We start from the raw sequence: 18,672 nt of genomic DNA, 5'->3' as shown, positions 1-18,672 counted from the left end.
TACAAAAAATACTAAATAGGTAACAATGAAATTGCCAATTTTCCATACGTTAGGTTTTAACGAAGAGGATGCCGTTCGAATTGCGTCATGCGTCTCTGTTATGTGCGCGCCACAGACTGCACGCGCACTGCACGTCCGCTTTAGAGTTCCGCCTTTTGCGTTCCGTCAATATTACGTTATTAGAAAAAAAATATATATTTTTTTTTAGAGAATCGATTTTTTTACATTTGTGAATCGATTCAGAATCGTCCACGTCCGCATCACGATGCATCTAAGAATCGATTTTTTCCCCCACCCCTATTTTTTATATATATATAAATAGGCAAACGTTATGTGCAGTGAATATAATCAATACGCGTTGCCTGAACCACATTTGTGTGGCTATAATGCAGAGGTGTGGACTCGAGTCATGTGACTTGGACTCGAGTCAGACTCGAGTCATGAATTTGATGACTTCAGACTCGACTCGACAAAATGTACAAAGACTTGCAACTCGACTTGGACTTTAACATCAATGACTCGTGACTTCACTTGGACTTGCGCCTTTTGACTCGAGAGGACTTGCTACTTCCCATGAAAACTGAGGAAAAAATGTTCACACGGCCGCGCCGCTCTCAGTTTATCTGCATCTGTGAAAAAATGTGCACCACCTGTATGCGTGCAGAGAGCACGCGCGCTGCCTGCACGACATCCAATCAATGTAGTCCCACGTTGTTTTGATTCGACAGCATCTAAGCAGGCACATTGCAAAACAACCAATGAAGCGCAACAAGCAACAACGCATGCTACGAATTTGAACGAATGCTAAGCACCTTATCTGATGTACCGTAACTTACTAGCTAGCTGCTACATCCCAGCTAGCAAAAATTGTGCGGGCCGAAAGCGGCACGATTAAGGCTAAAACACTCGGCCGATCCTCGGCATGAATCTAGGTCCGATTGCTCTGCGAGTGCTCGGTTTTAACGCGGCCCGATTAAGGCTAAAGACACTCGGCCGAGTGCTCGGTTTTAACGCGGCCCGATTAAGGCTAAAGACACTCGGCCGAGGGCTCGGTTTTAACGCGGCCCGATTGCGGAACCCCGCGTGAGAGCACGTAAGCTCTCCTCCAATCCCGTTCCTTATTTGGGCTTATTCTAATTTTATTGATTTCCATTTATGTCAGGTTAATACTAAAATTGCTTAGCAGCCGTTATTTATGCAAGATAAACAGAAAGTAAAACAGCACAAGGAAGACAGGTTTCATGTTTAATGCATTTTTTATTGAACCACACTACAAAAATAGGATAAACACACACACTTTTTAATAACAGATTTGAATAGAATAGAAATAATATCACAGCATTAATGTAGAATTTAAGGAGTTCAAATACCACTTTCCAATATCAACATTTTTAACTTTGAAACATTTAATTCTGGCCCACTGCGTTTGAGTTGTCTACGCACACACACTTATTAATAACATATTTGAATTGTAAAGAATAGAATAAATATCACATAATTAATGTAGAATCAAGGAGTTCAAATACCATTTTCCAATATCAACATTTTTAACTTTAAAACATTTAATTTTGGCCCACTGCGTTTGAGTTGTCTACGCACACACACTTATTAATAACAGATTTGAATAGAATAGAAATAATATCACAGCATTAATGTAGAATCAAGGAGTTCAAATACCATTTTCCAATATCAACATTTTTAACTTTGAATCATTTAATTCTGGCCCACCGCGTTTTTGAGTTGTCTACGTTGTCTGCCTGTTCGCCCTCTGGCTTTAGCCACCATCCCTATCAGAGGCCAACTCCAGCCACCTGGTGATGAGGAGCTCCATTTCCTCTTCTGTAGATTCTTTGGTCAGGGCATTGCGGCGGACTGCATCTGAGAAAAACACAAGATAGAAGAGGGCAGCATGACCACGTGATGTTACTCAGCAACCACCAAAACTTAATTTGGATGCAGGGCTCTACACTTAGCCTACATTTCTTTTTAATTTAAAAAGTTTAGGAGCACAGTCAAAAATTTAGGAGCACCTTCTGATCAATGACAAATTAACCTACCCATTATAAGGCGATATTTGATAAAATGACTTGCCGGAGCATTCTTAACTAAATCACAGCCTTTGTGATTTCATGATAGCACTATGCTATATTATGATTGTAAATGATTTTAAATAGATCGCGTAGCCTTAGAAAACGGTGTAATAATGTGGTTCATGGATTCTCGTCTGTGGAATGTGCCACTTCCAGTATTTTGCCGGTTACTCAACACGGGTAAATTGCAATTGAGGATTTTTTTAAATCGAGTACTCAACTTTAATCAAGGAATCGTTACAGCCCTAGTTTCAATGGAGGGTGCACCCATAGACCCTGATCAGGTCAGTCGCACTGGTGCTCCTAAATACTTTGTCACTGTCACACCCAGTAAAAAAATAAATAAATAGGTCGCACTGTAGAGCCCTGGGATGTCACCACAGTGCAGTTATCCAGCACTGACACTCACCCAGAACCACACTTTTAATGAGTCTCGCCAGTGAAGTGTTCATTGCTCTTTTCAGGACCCGCACCACAGTGTCTTTAAGAGTCATGCCTCCGACCATTCCAAGGAGAACAGTCTGAAACAAAGACATGTAACTCGTTAGTTATTTAAGGAATATAGCATGAGTGAGAGTGGGGACTGACTTTTAGGAATGATCTGATTAATGCATAATTTAACTCACCAAATTCTTCTTCTCCTCTGGATTCTTTAACGTCTCCTCCAAACATTGTAGCTCCTCAATAGTTGAAAGTGGGAGCCCAAAATGTGTTGGGTCTGGTGTGAAGTCTGGAACTGCTGGAGATTTGTAGGAGCTGCATCAGGATGAGCAACTGCTGCTCTCTGATAGAATCAAGCTGGATGAGGATCTCCTTAGCAATTGCTGTAAGACACAAGAAAAAGCAGGCATAACAGATTAGTAGCAAAACATTGTACGTAGATATGTCAGAGTAAACCGAGAGAGATCACTTTGTAGAATTCCTACCTGTAGGCACAGCCTCCCGAGAAGACCTGTTTTTTGTGTCTTCCATGGTTGTGTTGACATTTCTGCCTTTATAACTGGGGGGATTATAATCAGAGGAAGGTTAAGTTTAAAATAAAAATGTTAAAATGTAAATATACTGTCATAAAGTAAATATATTTTTCTCCTGGTCCTTATTTTAAATAAATAAATAAAAATATCAATAATTATCGATAGATATGAAACGCTTATATCATGATACAGTTCTCAGCCATATTGCCCAACCCTAATGAAGGTAACGTTAGCTAATAAACTTTTCAAACCTGCCTGTACAGACCGCATTTAGCCAAAGGTAATGTTGATGTTAGCTATAAAGTGCGATTTCAGTTTGCGCCATAAAAGTACAACTAGAGGCCAATTCACACCGCAGACAAACGCCAGCAAACACCAACAAAAAAAAGTCACCAAAAGTTGGCCGTTGTATTCAGAATGTTATGAAAAATAATTGTCATGTTCACACTGCCCCAACAGACACCGACAAACTCACGGAACTCACCGACAAAGCACCCACGGAAAAACACGAGATATCCATTCATTTTAGCAATACAAGTAAAAGATTGCAGCTTTCAGACACGACTTTCTTCTCGTTTTATATTGTTAAATGTCGAGAGTGCATCTGTTACAGGCCCCTGTGCAAAAGGCCATTAAATGCATTTCACGACGTCATGTCACAGCGTTGACATGGATCACATAGATCTTCACAACCCAGAACATTAATACACAAAATATTTGCAGGATGAACATATACATCGGAATTACAGGACTCGTGTGCATATTAAGTCGTTGTATCATACCTGTAAAAACAGGAGCAAACGTGTCAGCGTAATCATAATCCCCAGCAACTGTGAAGTCGCCGGCGCAGCTGCTCCTCTACCGTTATAAGAGTCCTCAGTTCATTTTCATAATAAGAGTCCCGATCTCACTCAGCAACAGACATGACCCAGCTTTCAGCAGACCAAAGTCCCACATCATTTCTCTATTTACATAAGTAAAATAAATATTTTCTTACAGGATCAAAATGTGCACATACTTTAGGACAAAACGTGTTTGTTGCCGTTTGTCTGTGCGGTACGAATTGGCCTTAAGCCAGCTAACATTTGTTCCACTTTATTTTCTTCCACAGATCAAAGACTGTGCTCGTAAATATCATTCACGTAAATTGCATTCAATAAAAATGGTGTCTAGCCTAGCGACTAATTCTTTGCCAACTAGCAGAACGAAAATATGAGCTGCTGCTAGCGCAAAAACAGCGCAGCTAACGTCAATGTTAGCTTCGTTCGCGCCATAAAAGTAGCTTTCATATTACCCCCATTTGCACGACTTTACTCAGACAAAAATTTAATATTGTTGTCCTAATCTTTCTTTTCGTTTCATCTAGGGAAGCACTGTCAAATGAACATGAACAAAGTTTAAACGGATCGATAATAATCAACATTTAATCAGCAACAGTTCGAAATATGTAGGTCGACGTAACTCGATTGAAACTATGCTCGGCGTGAAATGTTGATGCTTTTTAAGGAAATTGAACACAAGACTTACCTCAAGTTCACTGTAATGACGCAGGATCGAAAAGGGATGATTTTAAGTCAGCCGTTGAGTTTATCTCACCGAAAGTTGTGCACACGTCAGTCAGTGCTGACGCTTGTTGCAGCTTTACTGTTGAAATCGGCTTCATACTGGTAAACGCATCTGAGCCGAGCGCCCAGAGTTTAACCGTCACTGCTGGTAAACATTTGAAATAGCCAGTAAAATGAATTTGAGACTCAGTGTTGCTAACAAGACGTTGTGCATGTAGGCTACCCATCCCATCAACCCAAGTAAACACAGGATAGCTATCTTAAAAATGATGTTGGCCGGTAGAAAAATATTTTGGCCGGCATTTTGTTTCTGTTACCCACCATTGGTAAACGAGCCAAAAGTTAACAAACTTGTAGTATGTATAGATGCCTGCCTGCAGGTGGCAAAGTGACTCGGCCTTATTGCGGTTGCCACTACTCAGCCGATTCGCGACTGCAATATCACCGTGACTGTGCGAGTGATGTCAAGCGCCCATGCATGTTTAAAATACACGTAAAGAATCTTCATGACAACTAAATATTTTTGCTATGGTTATAAATATTAAAGAATGCTCTGTGCAAAATGACACTATTATTATTATTATTATTATTATTATTATTATTCGCATATATTTTGTTTTGGACAACGACATTCGACGAGTAACATCCTAAGATACAGTCAGGAATTTACGTCAATTTTAAAATAATTTGTATGTTAATTATTGCTACATTAAAACCATCCTTGATTTAACCTAAGCCGAGTCATTTCCAGAAGTGGTCCAGATCATACAGCAGAGCCGAGTTACCAGTTACGGTGAACATGAATCGGCCCAGTGCTTTACAGCCGTAACAAAAATGCATGTGCCAGAGCGAGCTGCGGGCCACAATCGGCCCGGTTAACACACGCCGATGCCGAGTCTGAGCCGCAGGCGCCGCGGGGCAGCCGAGCTCGGGCCGATTATACATGCTATCTGGGATAGCTGCCAACTCTCACGCATTCACCGTGAGACACACGCAATTGACACTTTTCACACGCTCTCTGCACGCCACACATCCATTTTCTCACGCACAGAAAAATCGCGAAGCAAAGAGGACACGGAGACCGACAGACTAAACAGAGCAGGTTACTTATGATATAAAAAAATCTCAGCTCTCAGATTCTGTCACTTTTATTACGAAATTCAGACAATAAATACCGTTTTGGCGCTTGTAAATGTGACACGACAGATCCCTAGCGGCACGTGAACCGATCATCTCTAGCTGATAGTAAATAACGTTAAACACGAATGAACACTGTTGAAAGATACAGTACAACTTACCGAAATGTATATTCCTCATACATAATATCGACCCATCAATCAAAGGGGTCAATAAAACAGTTGGAGAACAATGTCACATAACATTTACCTCAGGAAAGCCATTTGATGACCATAATAGGCTATAGCACGTTAGTTGGCTAGAAAAAAAGAGCTATAGAGAGTATTTTTGCTAAATATGTGTAGGCTACTGTATTGCATGTTTATTATATTTTTACTTATACTACAGGGCCGTTGAATGCTTGAATCTGATTGGTTGACGAACGTTCTAAGGTGTGCATTATTTTCAGGGAAACGCACGGCTAAAGTAGTTCCAGGCAAGTCTTGACCGCATTACAGTTCCATATCACTTCACGTAGTCAACTGTAATAACAGAAAATAGGATACAATTCATAACAAGAAAAAGCATTTAGCCCCATGCGCTTGATCTGCAATTTTCAATGTCTAGCTTCACAATCAATGGAAACATGCAGTTTAATTTTAATAAATAAAGTATATAGTCCTGTCTATATTATAATCAATAGAAAATTAAACTGAATATAGGCTAAATAAATGGATAGTCCTGCAGTACAGATTTTTATTGCAGATAATAATAAATAAATAATTATTTATAGGCCCACTTGTTAAAAGGGCTTTGTGTTTCATTTATTTGGCTATAGTCTACTGTCATCTGTCAATGAAAAAAAAAAAAAAAAGAATGAACGAATTAATTAAAACGAATTAAATTAATAAATAAATAGGCTAATAATACTGACGCACATGCTTTTCTGTCTCATTATTGCAACATCTCTCTCTAATAACTGCATTAATAACTGCATAAAGCCGGGGACACACTTTAAGGCCGGTTATGAATGCAATTTGATACTTATGACTGATAATGCCCAAACGCGCGTTCAGTCTGTGTTCAAAGTCGGTGTTTAAAATCTGCTGCAGGCGATGAAAACAGTCAGAGAATGTGTCAGCTAGTCGTGTGCCAGCATTAGTCTGCTATCAGTGGCTCAAACCTCCGTTACTAACTCTAAAATGACGTTTTGGAATTAGCAACGGAGGCATTGGACTAGATGCGTAAGAAATTAGTCCTACATACAAGAGCGTTTTAATGACAAAAACTTTACAAACGTCTTGAAATACATAATCTGAACAATGTTTCGAGGTGTGGTAACTGTAGTATAAGCGGAATAATTGAATAACTCCGCTTCGCGTCGTGACCGCATTACCACCTCGGGTGTGCATTATTTTTCTAATAATTCAACGGCCTGTCGTCAATTATTCCTTACTTATATCATTAAATAAAGTTGTTATTATAATAAAAAAAACCGCATTATATTTAATTTGTGTTATTTTTAACCTTAAATAATACTGCCAGCTGATAGGGCTCTCTGTATGTTTACAGCATTACGTGAGTTGTTTTTTTCTTGAGAAAAATTAATGCCTATCTTGTGTAGCCTATCTAATATTTATCCAAATGAGTCAATATTAAATCAAATCACAATAATTGAATTGAACTGAAATAATAAAAAAAGCGTAGCTTACCAGAAATTGAACCATGTAAACATTGTAACATGTTGTCACTAAACCTAATAAAATTCAGTTTAGTTACTAAAATGTTTTGACAATCACAATACACTTATTGTGATGCAAAAATTACATCACAATTATTAATAATTGCATCACAATTGCACAACCCCCCCCCCCCCCCCCCGTTTTTTACTGTATTTGATTAATGTCATTGTATAAAAAGAGGTTTAAATAAATACAAATCTTACAGACATACATGATTTGTATACATTTTATTTCTGTGGTAAGAGGACTTGAAATGACTCGAAACTAAAATGGTGGGACTTTGGACTCGACTTGTTGGCTTTGACTTTTGACTCGACTCGGGACTTGCCTCATCTTTGACTCGACTTGACTTGGGACTCGAGGGCAAAGACTTGAGACTTACTTGTGACTTGCATAACAATGACTTTGTCCCACCTCTGCTATAATGTTTAAGATTTCTTTAAATGAAAACGAAAAGAGTTAGTATGGTGTTTTATAACATATTTCGTTGCCTAAAATATACACAGAGATAACCGGAGTAGCAGAGCGAGCTGAGTGACGCGCGCTGCGTCAGAAGGGGGGCGGGGTTAGGATTTCCCAAGATTTCCCAAGATGGCGCCGCCCATACCCCCCATAAACGGCTTCAAACTCGTTCTTCAGAAAGTCTATGGGTGACGTCACAGACGCTTTGTCCATATTTTTTTACAGTCTATGGTTTTTTCACGTTAAGCATTTTAGAATGTCCCGTGGAAAACCAGCTTGTTAGCGTTGGCCGGCAGAAGTGCGATCATGGTTCTCTTACGAGAGTTCTCTCGTACTGCGTTCGTAGAACGCTACGGGAAAAGTCTCTTTTCACGAAATACTGAAGCAAAATTATCCTTAATTTTCATATTTGTAAAACGCATTGCGGCAGTGCACAGCCATGGCGAGACGGCTCGCTCACTCATTGGCTGTTCTGCGGCAACTGCATGAGCCTATCGAGCGAGGGCTGATGCAACATCAGACCAATGAGAGCGCTTCGCGCGCTCCTCGTCACATCCCGCCGAAACGGGTGTGGCCATCCCCTATAAAAGGAGCTCGAGTAGGCTGATTCAACTGATTTTCATCTCTTCAGCGAAGCTCACGCATCGCTGGATCACGAAGAAGCAAGCGTCGTCGAGGCAAGCTTTTCAGCGGGACGAGCCCTTGAAGCCGCTGGCCTTCGCCGCCTTCTACTGCCGTACCTGCTGCGCTTTCCGGCGCTTCATATCCTTTATCTGCTCTGTTCTGTGTGTGTGTGTGCAGTGTTCCCCGAACACTCACCCCTAAAAGAGCCGCGTCTTTTTCAAGATGCCATCCTGTGGCTCGTGCCGAGCCCCGCTCACCGAGGGAGACCGCCATGTTATTTGCGTCTCCTGTCTGGGCGAAGATCACGCAGCGCTCGCGCTCGCTGACGGCGGCTGCCCTCACTGCGAGCTTTTGCCGATGGCGACTCTGCGGACTCGCCTGGCACAGTTCTCCGAGCCTGCGCCCCCCGCCGCGGTGCCGCGCCGTAAGAAGCGCCGCTCGCAGCGGGCCCCGGAACCCACCTCTTCCCGACAAAGCTCGCCGGCTCGCCCGCCAGCTTCACCGGCTTCCCCCGAAGCACTTCCTGATGCTCAGCGCCCGCAGTCTGCCGCCGCTTCATCTGAGGAAGTTGTTTCTGAAGTCGAGTCGGTCGAAAAGGATTCCTGCTCTCTGCTAGCTTCAGGCAGTGAAGACTGGGCGAGCTCTGCGGACCTCACGCCTCCTGCCCGAAAGCCGTCGGCTAGAGCTAGCATCGAGAGGGAGCTCATGCGAGTACTCGCGTTGGCCGCGGCGAGCCTCGGCCTCGAGTGGTCTGCACCGGAACTCCCCTCGCGCACCCGGCTTGATGGTAGCTTCCTCCCTGGTGAGCGCACTTCTCCTGTGTCTAAGCCCGCTCCTTTTCTTCCTGAGCTTCATGAAGAAGTGGCGAAGGCCTGGAACGCTCCCTTTTCTGCACGAACACGTTCGTCTGTATCCCCAGCATTTTCCTCCCTGGATAATGCTCAGGACCGAGGCTACCTCACTCTGCCGCCGGTGGAACAGGCGATAGCAGCCCACCTTTGCCCGCCCTCTGCTGGACGGCGGACTAAGCCAGCGCTGCCGTCAAAAGCCTGCCGCATGACTTCGTCGATGCTCGCGCGGATCTTCTCCGCCGCTGGGCAGGCGGCATCGGCTTTGCACACCATGGCCACGCTTCAGGTTTTCCAAGGCGATCTCCTCCGCAAACTGGACGAGATAGGACCTGAAGCTATCTGCATCGCGGACCTGAGAAGCGCGTCGGATCTTTCCCTCCGCGCTACCAAGGCTGCAGCACAAGCCATGGGACGCTGTATGGCTTCCGCTACCGTAGCCGAGAGGCATTTGTGGCTGACGCTCACGGAGATGGCTGATGCAGAGCGCAACGCGTTCCTCGACGCCCCGCTATCCTCCGCTGGCCTTTTTGGATCTTCTCTCTCCGAGCTCGTGGAGAGATTTTCCGAAGCCCAAAAAGCGTCACAGGCGTTCAAGCACTTCCTGCCGAAGCGCCCCAGTTCTGCAGCGGGCCGTGAGAAACAGGCCCCTCGGAGCTCACAGCCTCAGCCCCCGCCTTCGGCCGCCCCCTCGCAGCGACAGCAGCGCAGATCACGCCCTCGCTCTCGCTCTACTAGCCGCCGCCCCACTCACCGCGGGCCGCGACCAAGGGTTGTGTTGAAGCCGGAAGCCCCAAAGAAATCCTAGCACGCCTAGGAAAGCGCAGGTGTGTAAGCCCCGTTGTGACCGGGCCCTCACCAAAGCGCACCGCTGTCTCAGTCCCAGGAATTGCGACTGCTTCAGCGTTCTCAGCAGAGCACAAGCCCGCACAGCTGCCCGCTTGCCTGCACACAAAAGCCGTTTTTACGGCTACCCAGATAAATCCCGAAAAGAGTGTATTTTCTGGTGTCCCGGCCACGGCCGATGGTGCTATAAATGTAGTGTTGATGCCCACTTCTCTGTGCCCATCCCTACACACAAGCACAGCCCTGCACACAGGGCCCGTACTCATAAGATCGATGCAGTTCGGTCGCGCCCCAAACATAGTCAAAGTGCCCACTTCCCAGTGCCCACAAACGCTATGTCCGGCAAGCCACAGGCTCCCTGTAAAAACGGGACCTGTGCGCGCCCGCTCTGTTCAAGCAGACAGCGCGGCCAAAGCAGTAAACGTGCCCGGTCCCCGCCCACGTTCACTTGTAGGCTGCATGAGTCCCATGAGACCTTCTCAGACCTCCCCCGCTCAGATAAACACTGTAGCGCGGTCGAGGATGAGCGTTTTGCCCGCTGTATTACGCGCGCTCCCCGCCTCAAATGTCTCAGGCGTAACGCCTATGCTAGCGCACCCCGAAGCGCTGCCGTCGCACAGCGAACAGAGCGCGCTTCGCATCCAACCCCTAGCCGGCCATGCAGACGCATGGGCCGCGCTTCCAGGGGTTTCGGACTGGGTGCTAGACATTATAAAGAGAGGCTTCTCGCTACAGTTTTGTCGACGCCCTCCACGCTTCACAGCGCGCGTCGAAACTACGGTGAATTCAGAAGTAGCACACCTGCTTCGCGCCGAAATATCAAAACTGTTGAGCAAAGGGGCGATACAACATGTATCCCAAGCTCAAAGCGAAGGGGGGCTATACAGCAGATACTTCCTAGTCCCCAAAAAGGACGGTGGTATCAGACCCATACTAGATCTAAGACGACTAAACAGAGCTTTAGTGAAACGCAGTTTCAAAATGCTCACGACCAGCAAAATCCTCGCGCACATTCGCCGAGAAGACTGGTTTATGTCGATAGATCTAAAGGACGCGTATTTTCAAATACAGATAGCGTCACGCCACAGGCGATTCTTGAGATTCGCCTTCGAGGGTCGGGCATACCAGTATACAGTCCTGCCATTCGGCTTGTCCCTGGCACCCCGTACATTTACGAAGTGCATGGACGCAGCACTCGCTCCCCTCAGACTCAGGGGCATGCGAGTGCTGAACTATTTGGACGACTGGCTGATCATAGCTCAATCACGATCTCAGCTCGTGGAGCACAGAACCATGTTACTCGATCACCTCGAGAATCTTGGTATCACGATCAATTGGACGAAGAGCTCCCTGAACCCCAGCCAAACTATATCGTTTCTGGGCATCGTTCTGGACTCTCGTTCTATGACGGCGCAGCTGTCGCAACAGCGCGCGCTGCGCATACAGCACGCAGCGAGGTCCTTCCGCTGCGGTGCGATTATCCCGCTCAAACGGTTTCAGAGGATGCTGGGCCTCATGGCCTCAGCATCATCAGTTCTCCAGCTGGGCCTGCTTCGCATGCGCCCTCTGCAGTTCTGGTTGAAAGCGCGAGTGCCACGCGGAGCGTGGGCACTCAGCCGATTGCGCTTCAAAGTCGATCAAGACTGCGCAGCAGCCCTGAGACCATGGGCGGCGGGCGATTGGTACCGTTCAGGTGTAAGCCTGGGGACTTCCTCGAGAGTGAAAGTGGTGTCTACGGACGCATCCACCTCGGGATGGGGAGCGCTGCTCGAGGGCAGGCCGTTCTTTGGCCTTTGGTCAGAACGAGAAAAGCTCCATCATATCAACTGCCTGGAAATGCTAGCAGTTCACAACGCGCTGACGCGCTTTTGTCCCCACATCAAGGACCAACATGTCGTAGTCCGCTCGGACAACACGGCCGTGGTGTCCTACATAAATCGCCAGGGCGGTCTCGGATCCAGTTCCCTTTTCAGGCTGGCCGAGCGCCTCCTAATATGGGCTCAGCGCAACCTGCGCTCGCTGAGAGCGGTGCATGTGCCCGGGACACTCAACCTGGGTCCAGACAGGCTGTCCAGGAACAACGTTCCCACGGGCGAATGGTCTCTACACCCACAAACAGTCCGGCTGTTGTGGCAGAGATTCGGCAGGGCGGAGGTGGACCTATTCGCGTCCCCAGAAAACGCTCATTGCCCCGTGTTCTTTTCGAAGAACGACAGCGCACTGTCCCACAAGTGGCCGCACTGCCCGCTATACGCGTTTCCCCCAGTCTCCCTCCTACCTCAGGTACTGGAGCGAGTCAGGGAAGTGAAATGCCCAGTACTGCTTATAGCACCGTTCTGGGACAACCAAGCCTGGTTTCCAGTCCTGATGCAGTTAGCAGACTCCGCTCCATGGCCAGTGCCATTGAGGAGAGATCTCCTCTCGCAGGCCAGGGGCTCGATTTGGCACCCACACCCAGAGCTGTGGTCCTTTCATGCGTGGACGCTCAACGGTTACCCGTTAGTCTCACGGATGGAGTGCTGAACACCATCACTCAGGCTAGAGCGCCTTCCACCAGGCGGCTTTATGCCTCGAAGTGGTCGGTTTTCTCCAGCTGGTGTACAGCTCGGGGCCTGTCACCCCTCGATTGTGAGGTGACGGAGGTTCTCTCCTTCCTACAAGAGCTGTTGGACAAGGGCAGATCCCCTTCCACGCTCAAAGTCTATGTGGCGGCTATCGCAGCGTGCTCGACAGCAACGCCAGGCCAGTCACTGGGAAGGAACGATTTAGTCATCCGCTTCCTCAGGGGAGCTAGGAGGCTGAATCCCCCCAGACCTCCCTCAGTCCCGGTGTGGGACCTTTCTACGGTCTTGGCAGCCATGAAAGGTCCCCCCTTTGAGCCTATCCAATCTGTCAGCCTCAAACATCTGTCTTTCAAAACGGTGTTTTTGATGGCCCTCGCTTCGGTGAAGCGCATAGGCGATCTGCACGCGCTCTCTGTGAGTCCAACGTGCTTGGAGTTTGGGCCCAATGACTCCAAAGTCATACTCAAACCTAGGCACGGCTACGTGCCGAAATCCCTCAACACTCCGTTTAGGGCTCAGGTTATTTCCCTGTCTGCCCTGCCGGGATCAAACGAGGAAGGGGACTCGAGCTGTCTTTGCCCCGTTAGGGCTTTAAGAGCTTATGTGTCCCGCTCCGCTGCCTTCAGACAGACGGAGCAGCTCTTTGTCTCGTTCAGTGGACGTTCCAAGGGAACGGCTGTTTCGAAACAGAGCCTGTCCAGGTGGGTGGTTGACGCCATAACAATGGCTTATACCACCAAGGGCCTTCAGTGCCCCTTGGGCATTAGAGCGCATTCCACGAGAGGCGTTGCCTCATCGTGGGCCTGGTCTAGCGGGTTTTCCTTACAGGAAATATGTACGGCGGCGGGCTGGGCCTCACCGTCTACATTCATAAGGTTCTACAACCTAGAAGTTCCCGCCTTGCAGGCCAGGTTGTTTTCGGTTTAGCCGAATCAGCTGTCTAACCAGGACACTGATTTCGCAGGCGCACAACGCCACCGAAGACTTCACCGCACTTGCAAGCCAAGTATTTTCGGTGTATTCGAGTCAGCTGTCTAAACACGGCACTGATATCGTAGACGCACAGCGCCGCCGAAGTTTTCTGGGCAGAATTGTGTAAGACCCATGTTTTTCCCACATTAGCCAGGCTCCCTCCTGCCTATGTGATGTTATATCGCGTCTAGAACGCACCTATTTGGGCGAAAGTGTGTAAGTCCCACATTTCCCACATCAGCCAGGCTCTCCCTGCCTATGTGACGTTGTATCGCGCTTAAGGGCGCATCCATTTGGGCGAAATTACGTAAGACCCACATTTCCCACATTAGCCAGGCCTCCCCCTGCCTATGTGATGTTATATCGCGTCTTAGGACGCAGCTATCTGAGGGTGGTTGTCCCCCCCCCTCCAGACTCTCCGAAGTCTACCGGGTGATTATGCACTGTATACCTGGACTAGCTTCCAGTGGTCGGTGTTTTCTCATCCCAGCACGCACGGCGTCTTGCAAGTGGTTCCCGTAGCGTTCTACGAACGCAGTACGAGAGAACTCTCGTAAGAGAACGTACTCGGTTACTAACGTAACCTCGGTTCTCTCTAGAAGAGGGAACGAGTACTGCGTTCCCTGCCGTGCGCGCGGTTCGCTCTGGTTCGCTTCGGCGATGAAAACCAGTTGAATCAGCCTACTCGAGCTCCTTTTATAGGGGATGGCCACACCCGTTTCGGCGGGATGTGACGAGGAGCGCGCGAAGCGCTCTCATTGGTCTGATGTTGCATCAGCCCTCGCTCGATAGGCTCATGCAGTTGCCGCAGAACAGCCAATGAGTGAGCGAGCCGTCTCGCCATGGCTGTGCACTGCCGCAATGCGTTTTACAAATATGAAAATTAAGGATAATTTTGCTTCAGTATTTCGTGAAAAGAGACTTTTCCCGTAGCGTTCTACGAACGCAGTACTCGTTCTACGAACGCAGTACTCGTTCCCTCTTCTAGAGAGAACCGAGGTTACGTTAGTAACCGAGTACGTTTTCCTGATGCTGAATCCAGCCTTGGAGAATATCCTTCTGATGGTGTACATCCACACTGTAGAGTTTCTTATCCCAGACATCGTTAAAGATTTACATCCTTGCCGCCGAGACGCTCCTCTGTCAGTCACGGATTGAGACACACACACACACACACACACACACACACACACACACACTCTTGCGTTCAAAGGGAGGATGAGTCACACACACACACACACACACACACACACACACACTCTTGCGTTCAAAGGGAGGATGAGTCACACACACACTCACACACACACACACACACACACACACTCTTGCGTTCAAAGGGAGGATGAGTCACACACACACACACACACACATACACACACACACTCTTGCGTTCAAAGGGAGGATGAGTCACACACACACACACACACTCGCGTTCAAAGGGAGGATGAGTCACACACACACACACACACACACACACTCGCGTTCAAAGGGAGGATGAGTCACACACACACACACACACACACACACACACACACACACTTGTGTTCAAAGGGAGGATGAGACACACACACACACACACTTGTGTTCAAAGGGAGGATGAGGCACACACACACACACACACACACACACACTGGCGTTAAATGGGAGGATGAGTCACACACACACACACACACACACACACACACACACACACACTGGCGTTAAATGGGAGGATGAGTCACACACACACACTTTCTTGTGTTTCCTCTAGTAATGAGTGTGAATCATGTGTGTGTTTTATAGTGTGGATCATTGTGGAGAGTTCAGAATGACAGCAGGATTACACAAATGTAGGTCTACACACACACACACACACACACACACACAATCATTCAGTGATTTATTGTTGATTTGTGTCATTTAGTGAAATGTTTCTCTTCTTGTGTTCAGATGCCTGTGATCTCACACTGGATCCAAACACAGCACACACTCGACTCATTCTGTCTGATGAGAACAGGACAGTGACGTGTGTGTCTGAGCGTCAGCCGTATCCTTATCATCCAGAGAGATTTGATGTGTATCCTCAGGTTCTGTGTGGAGAGAGTCTGACTGGACGCTGTTACTGGGAGGCTGAATGGAGCGGGAGAGCTGATATATCAGTGACATATAAAGGAATCAGCAGGAAAGGAGGGAGAGACTGTGTGTTTGGATATAATGACAAATCCTGGAGTCTGCTCTGCTCTAATAACAGATTCTCTGTCCGTCACAATAATAAAGACACTGATATTCCTGACGTCTCTTCATCCTCTAAGAGAGCAGGAGTGTATGTGGACGTGTCGACCGGCACTCTGTCCTTCTACAGCGTCTCTGACACACACACACTCACACACTTACACACACTCAACACCACATTCACTGAACCCCTCTATGCTGGATTTAGGGTTGATATTAACTCCTCAGTGTCTCTGTGTGACATTAAACAGCGTCCTGAGAGAAACACCAGTGACACACACACAACCGGGTGAGTGAAATATACTGTGAAAAAGAGCTATAGAGAGTATTTTGCTAAATATGTGTACTATATTACATATTATATTTGTACTTATATCATTAAATAAAGTTGTTATTATAATAAAAAACGCATTATATTTAATTTGAGTTATTTTTTACCTTGAATAATACTACCAGCTGATAGGGCTGTCTGTGTGTAGCCTATGTATTTTTTTTTCTTGAGAACAATTAACGCCTATCTTGTGTACCTAATATTTATCCAAATGAGTCGATATTAAATCAAATCACAAGAATTGAATTGAAATCGTGAAATTTGTTTCAAGAAATTTGTACAAAAAAAACATAGCTGACCAGAAATTGTACCATATAAACATTGTAACATGTTGTCACTAAACCTAATAAAATTCAGTTTAGTTACTAAAATGTTTTGACAATCACATACACTTATTGTGATGCAAGTTTTTTTTGCAAACCCCCCTAATCTCCCCAAATCTCACTCCAAGATAAACTCAAAAGTATACCAAAAAAACACTTAAAAATAACACATTTAATGGTGAATTGTTAATTTGCATACACGAGCAGTAACTGCACTACATGTACATATTCACAGGAATGATTATTGTAAACAAGATTTTGATTTATTTATTTACCTACCCATCTCTCTCACACACACACACACACACACACACACACACACACACACACACACACACACACACACTAACCCGACCCCTAAACCTACCCATCTCTCTCACACACACACACACACACACACACACACACTAACCCGACCCCTAAACCTACCCCTCTCTCACACACACACACACACACACACACACACACTAACCCGACCCCTAAACCTACCCATCTCTCTCTCACACACACTAACCCGACCCATCTCTCTCTTTCACTCACACACACACACACACTAACCCGACCCCTAAACCTACCCATCTCTCTCTCACACACACTAACCCGACCCATCTCTCTCTCTCACTCACTCACACACACACACACACACACACACACACACACACACACACTAACCCGACCCCTAAACCTACCCATCTCTCTCACACACACACACACACTAACCCGACCCCTAAACCTACCCATCTCTCTCTCTCTCACACACACACACACACACACACACACACACTAACCCGACCCCTAAACCTACCCATCTCTCTCTCACACACACTAACCCGACCCATCTCTCTCTCTCACTCACACACACACACACACACACACACACTAACCCGACCCCTAAACCTACCCATCTCTCTCACACACACACACACTAACCCGACCCCTAAACCTACCCATCTCTCTCTCTCACACACACACACCAACCCGACCCCTAAACCTACCCATCTCTCTCTCTCACACACACACACTAACCCGACCCCTAAACCTACCCATCTCTCTCTCACACACACTAACCCGACCCATCTCTCTCTCTCACTCACACACACACACACACACACACACACACACTAACCCAACCCCTTAACCTACCCATCTCTCTCACACACACACACACTAACCCGACCCCTAAACCTACCCATCTCTCTCTCTCACACACACACACACACACACACCAACCCGACCCCTAAACCTACCCATCTCTCTCTCTCACACACACACACACACACACTAACCCGACCCCTAAACCTACCCATCTCTCTCTCTCACACACACTAACCCGACCCATCTCTCTCTCTCACTCACACACACACACACACACACACACACACACACACACACACACACACACACACACACACACACATTAACCCGACCCCTAAACCTACCCATCTCTCTCTCTCACACACACACACACACACACACACACACACACACACACACACACACACACACACACTAACCCGACCCCTAAACCTACCCATCTCTCTCTCACACACACACACACACACACACACACACACACACACACTAACCCGACCCCTAAACCTACCCATCTCTCTCTCTCACACACACACACACACACACACACACACACACACACTAACCCGACCCCTAAACCTACCCATCTCTCTCTCTCATACACACACACACACACACACACACACACACACACACACACACACACACACACACTAACCCGACCCCTAAACCTACCCATCTCTCTCTCACACACACACACACACACACACACACACACACTAACCCGACCCCTAAACCTACCCATCTCTCTCTCTCACACACACACACACACACACACACACACACACACACACACACACACTAACCCGACCCCTAAACCTACCCATCTCTCTCTCTCACACACACACACACACACACACACACACACACACACACACACACACACACACACTAACCCGACCCCTAAACCTA

General features: G+C 46.9%; 1 protein-coding gene across 2 annotated transcripts in view; it reads left to right on the top strand.

Moving 5' to 3' along the window:
• LOC311077434 (NLR family CARD domain-containing protein 3-like) overlaps positions 1 to 18,672 on the top strand; it is a gene marked incomplete at its 3' end in the record, with an annotated part of 63,843 nt that overhangs the window by 31,882 nt on the left and 13,289 nt on the right. For both annotated transcript variants that reach the window (XR_014604889.1, XM_084105896.1), the window contains exons 9-10: positions 15,586 to 15,632; positions 15,733 to 16,303. Coding sequence is in view for 1 of the 2 variants with exons in the window: in XM_084105896.1 (XP_083962022.1) it covers positions 15,586 to 15,632; positions 15,733 to 16,303 (618 nt within the window). Of the gene's footprint in view, positions 1 to 15,585; positions 15,633 to 15,732; positions 16,304 to 18,672 lie in introns of those variants that run through there.

The sequence above is a fragment of the Abramis brama genome (assembly GCF_963993115.1).
Source record: "Abramis brama genome assembly, chromosome: 2".
Classification (NCBI taxonomy): domain Eukaryota; kingdom Metazoa; phylum Chordata; class Actinopteri; order Cypriniformes; family Leuciscidae; genus Abramis; species Abramis brama.
Note: the sequence above shows the minus strand (reverse complement) of the source record. Positions and strands in the feature narration are given on the sequence as shown.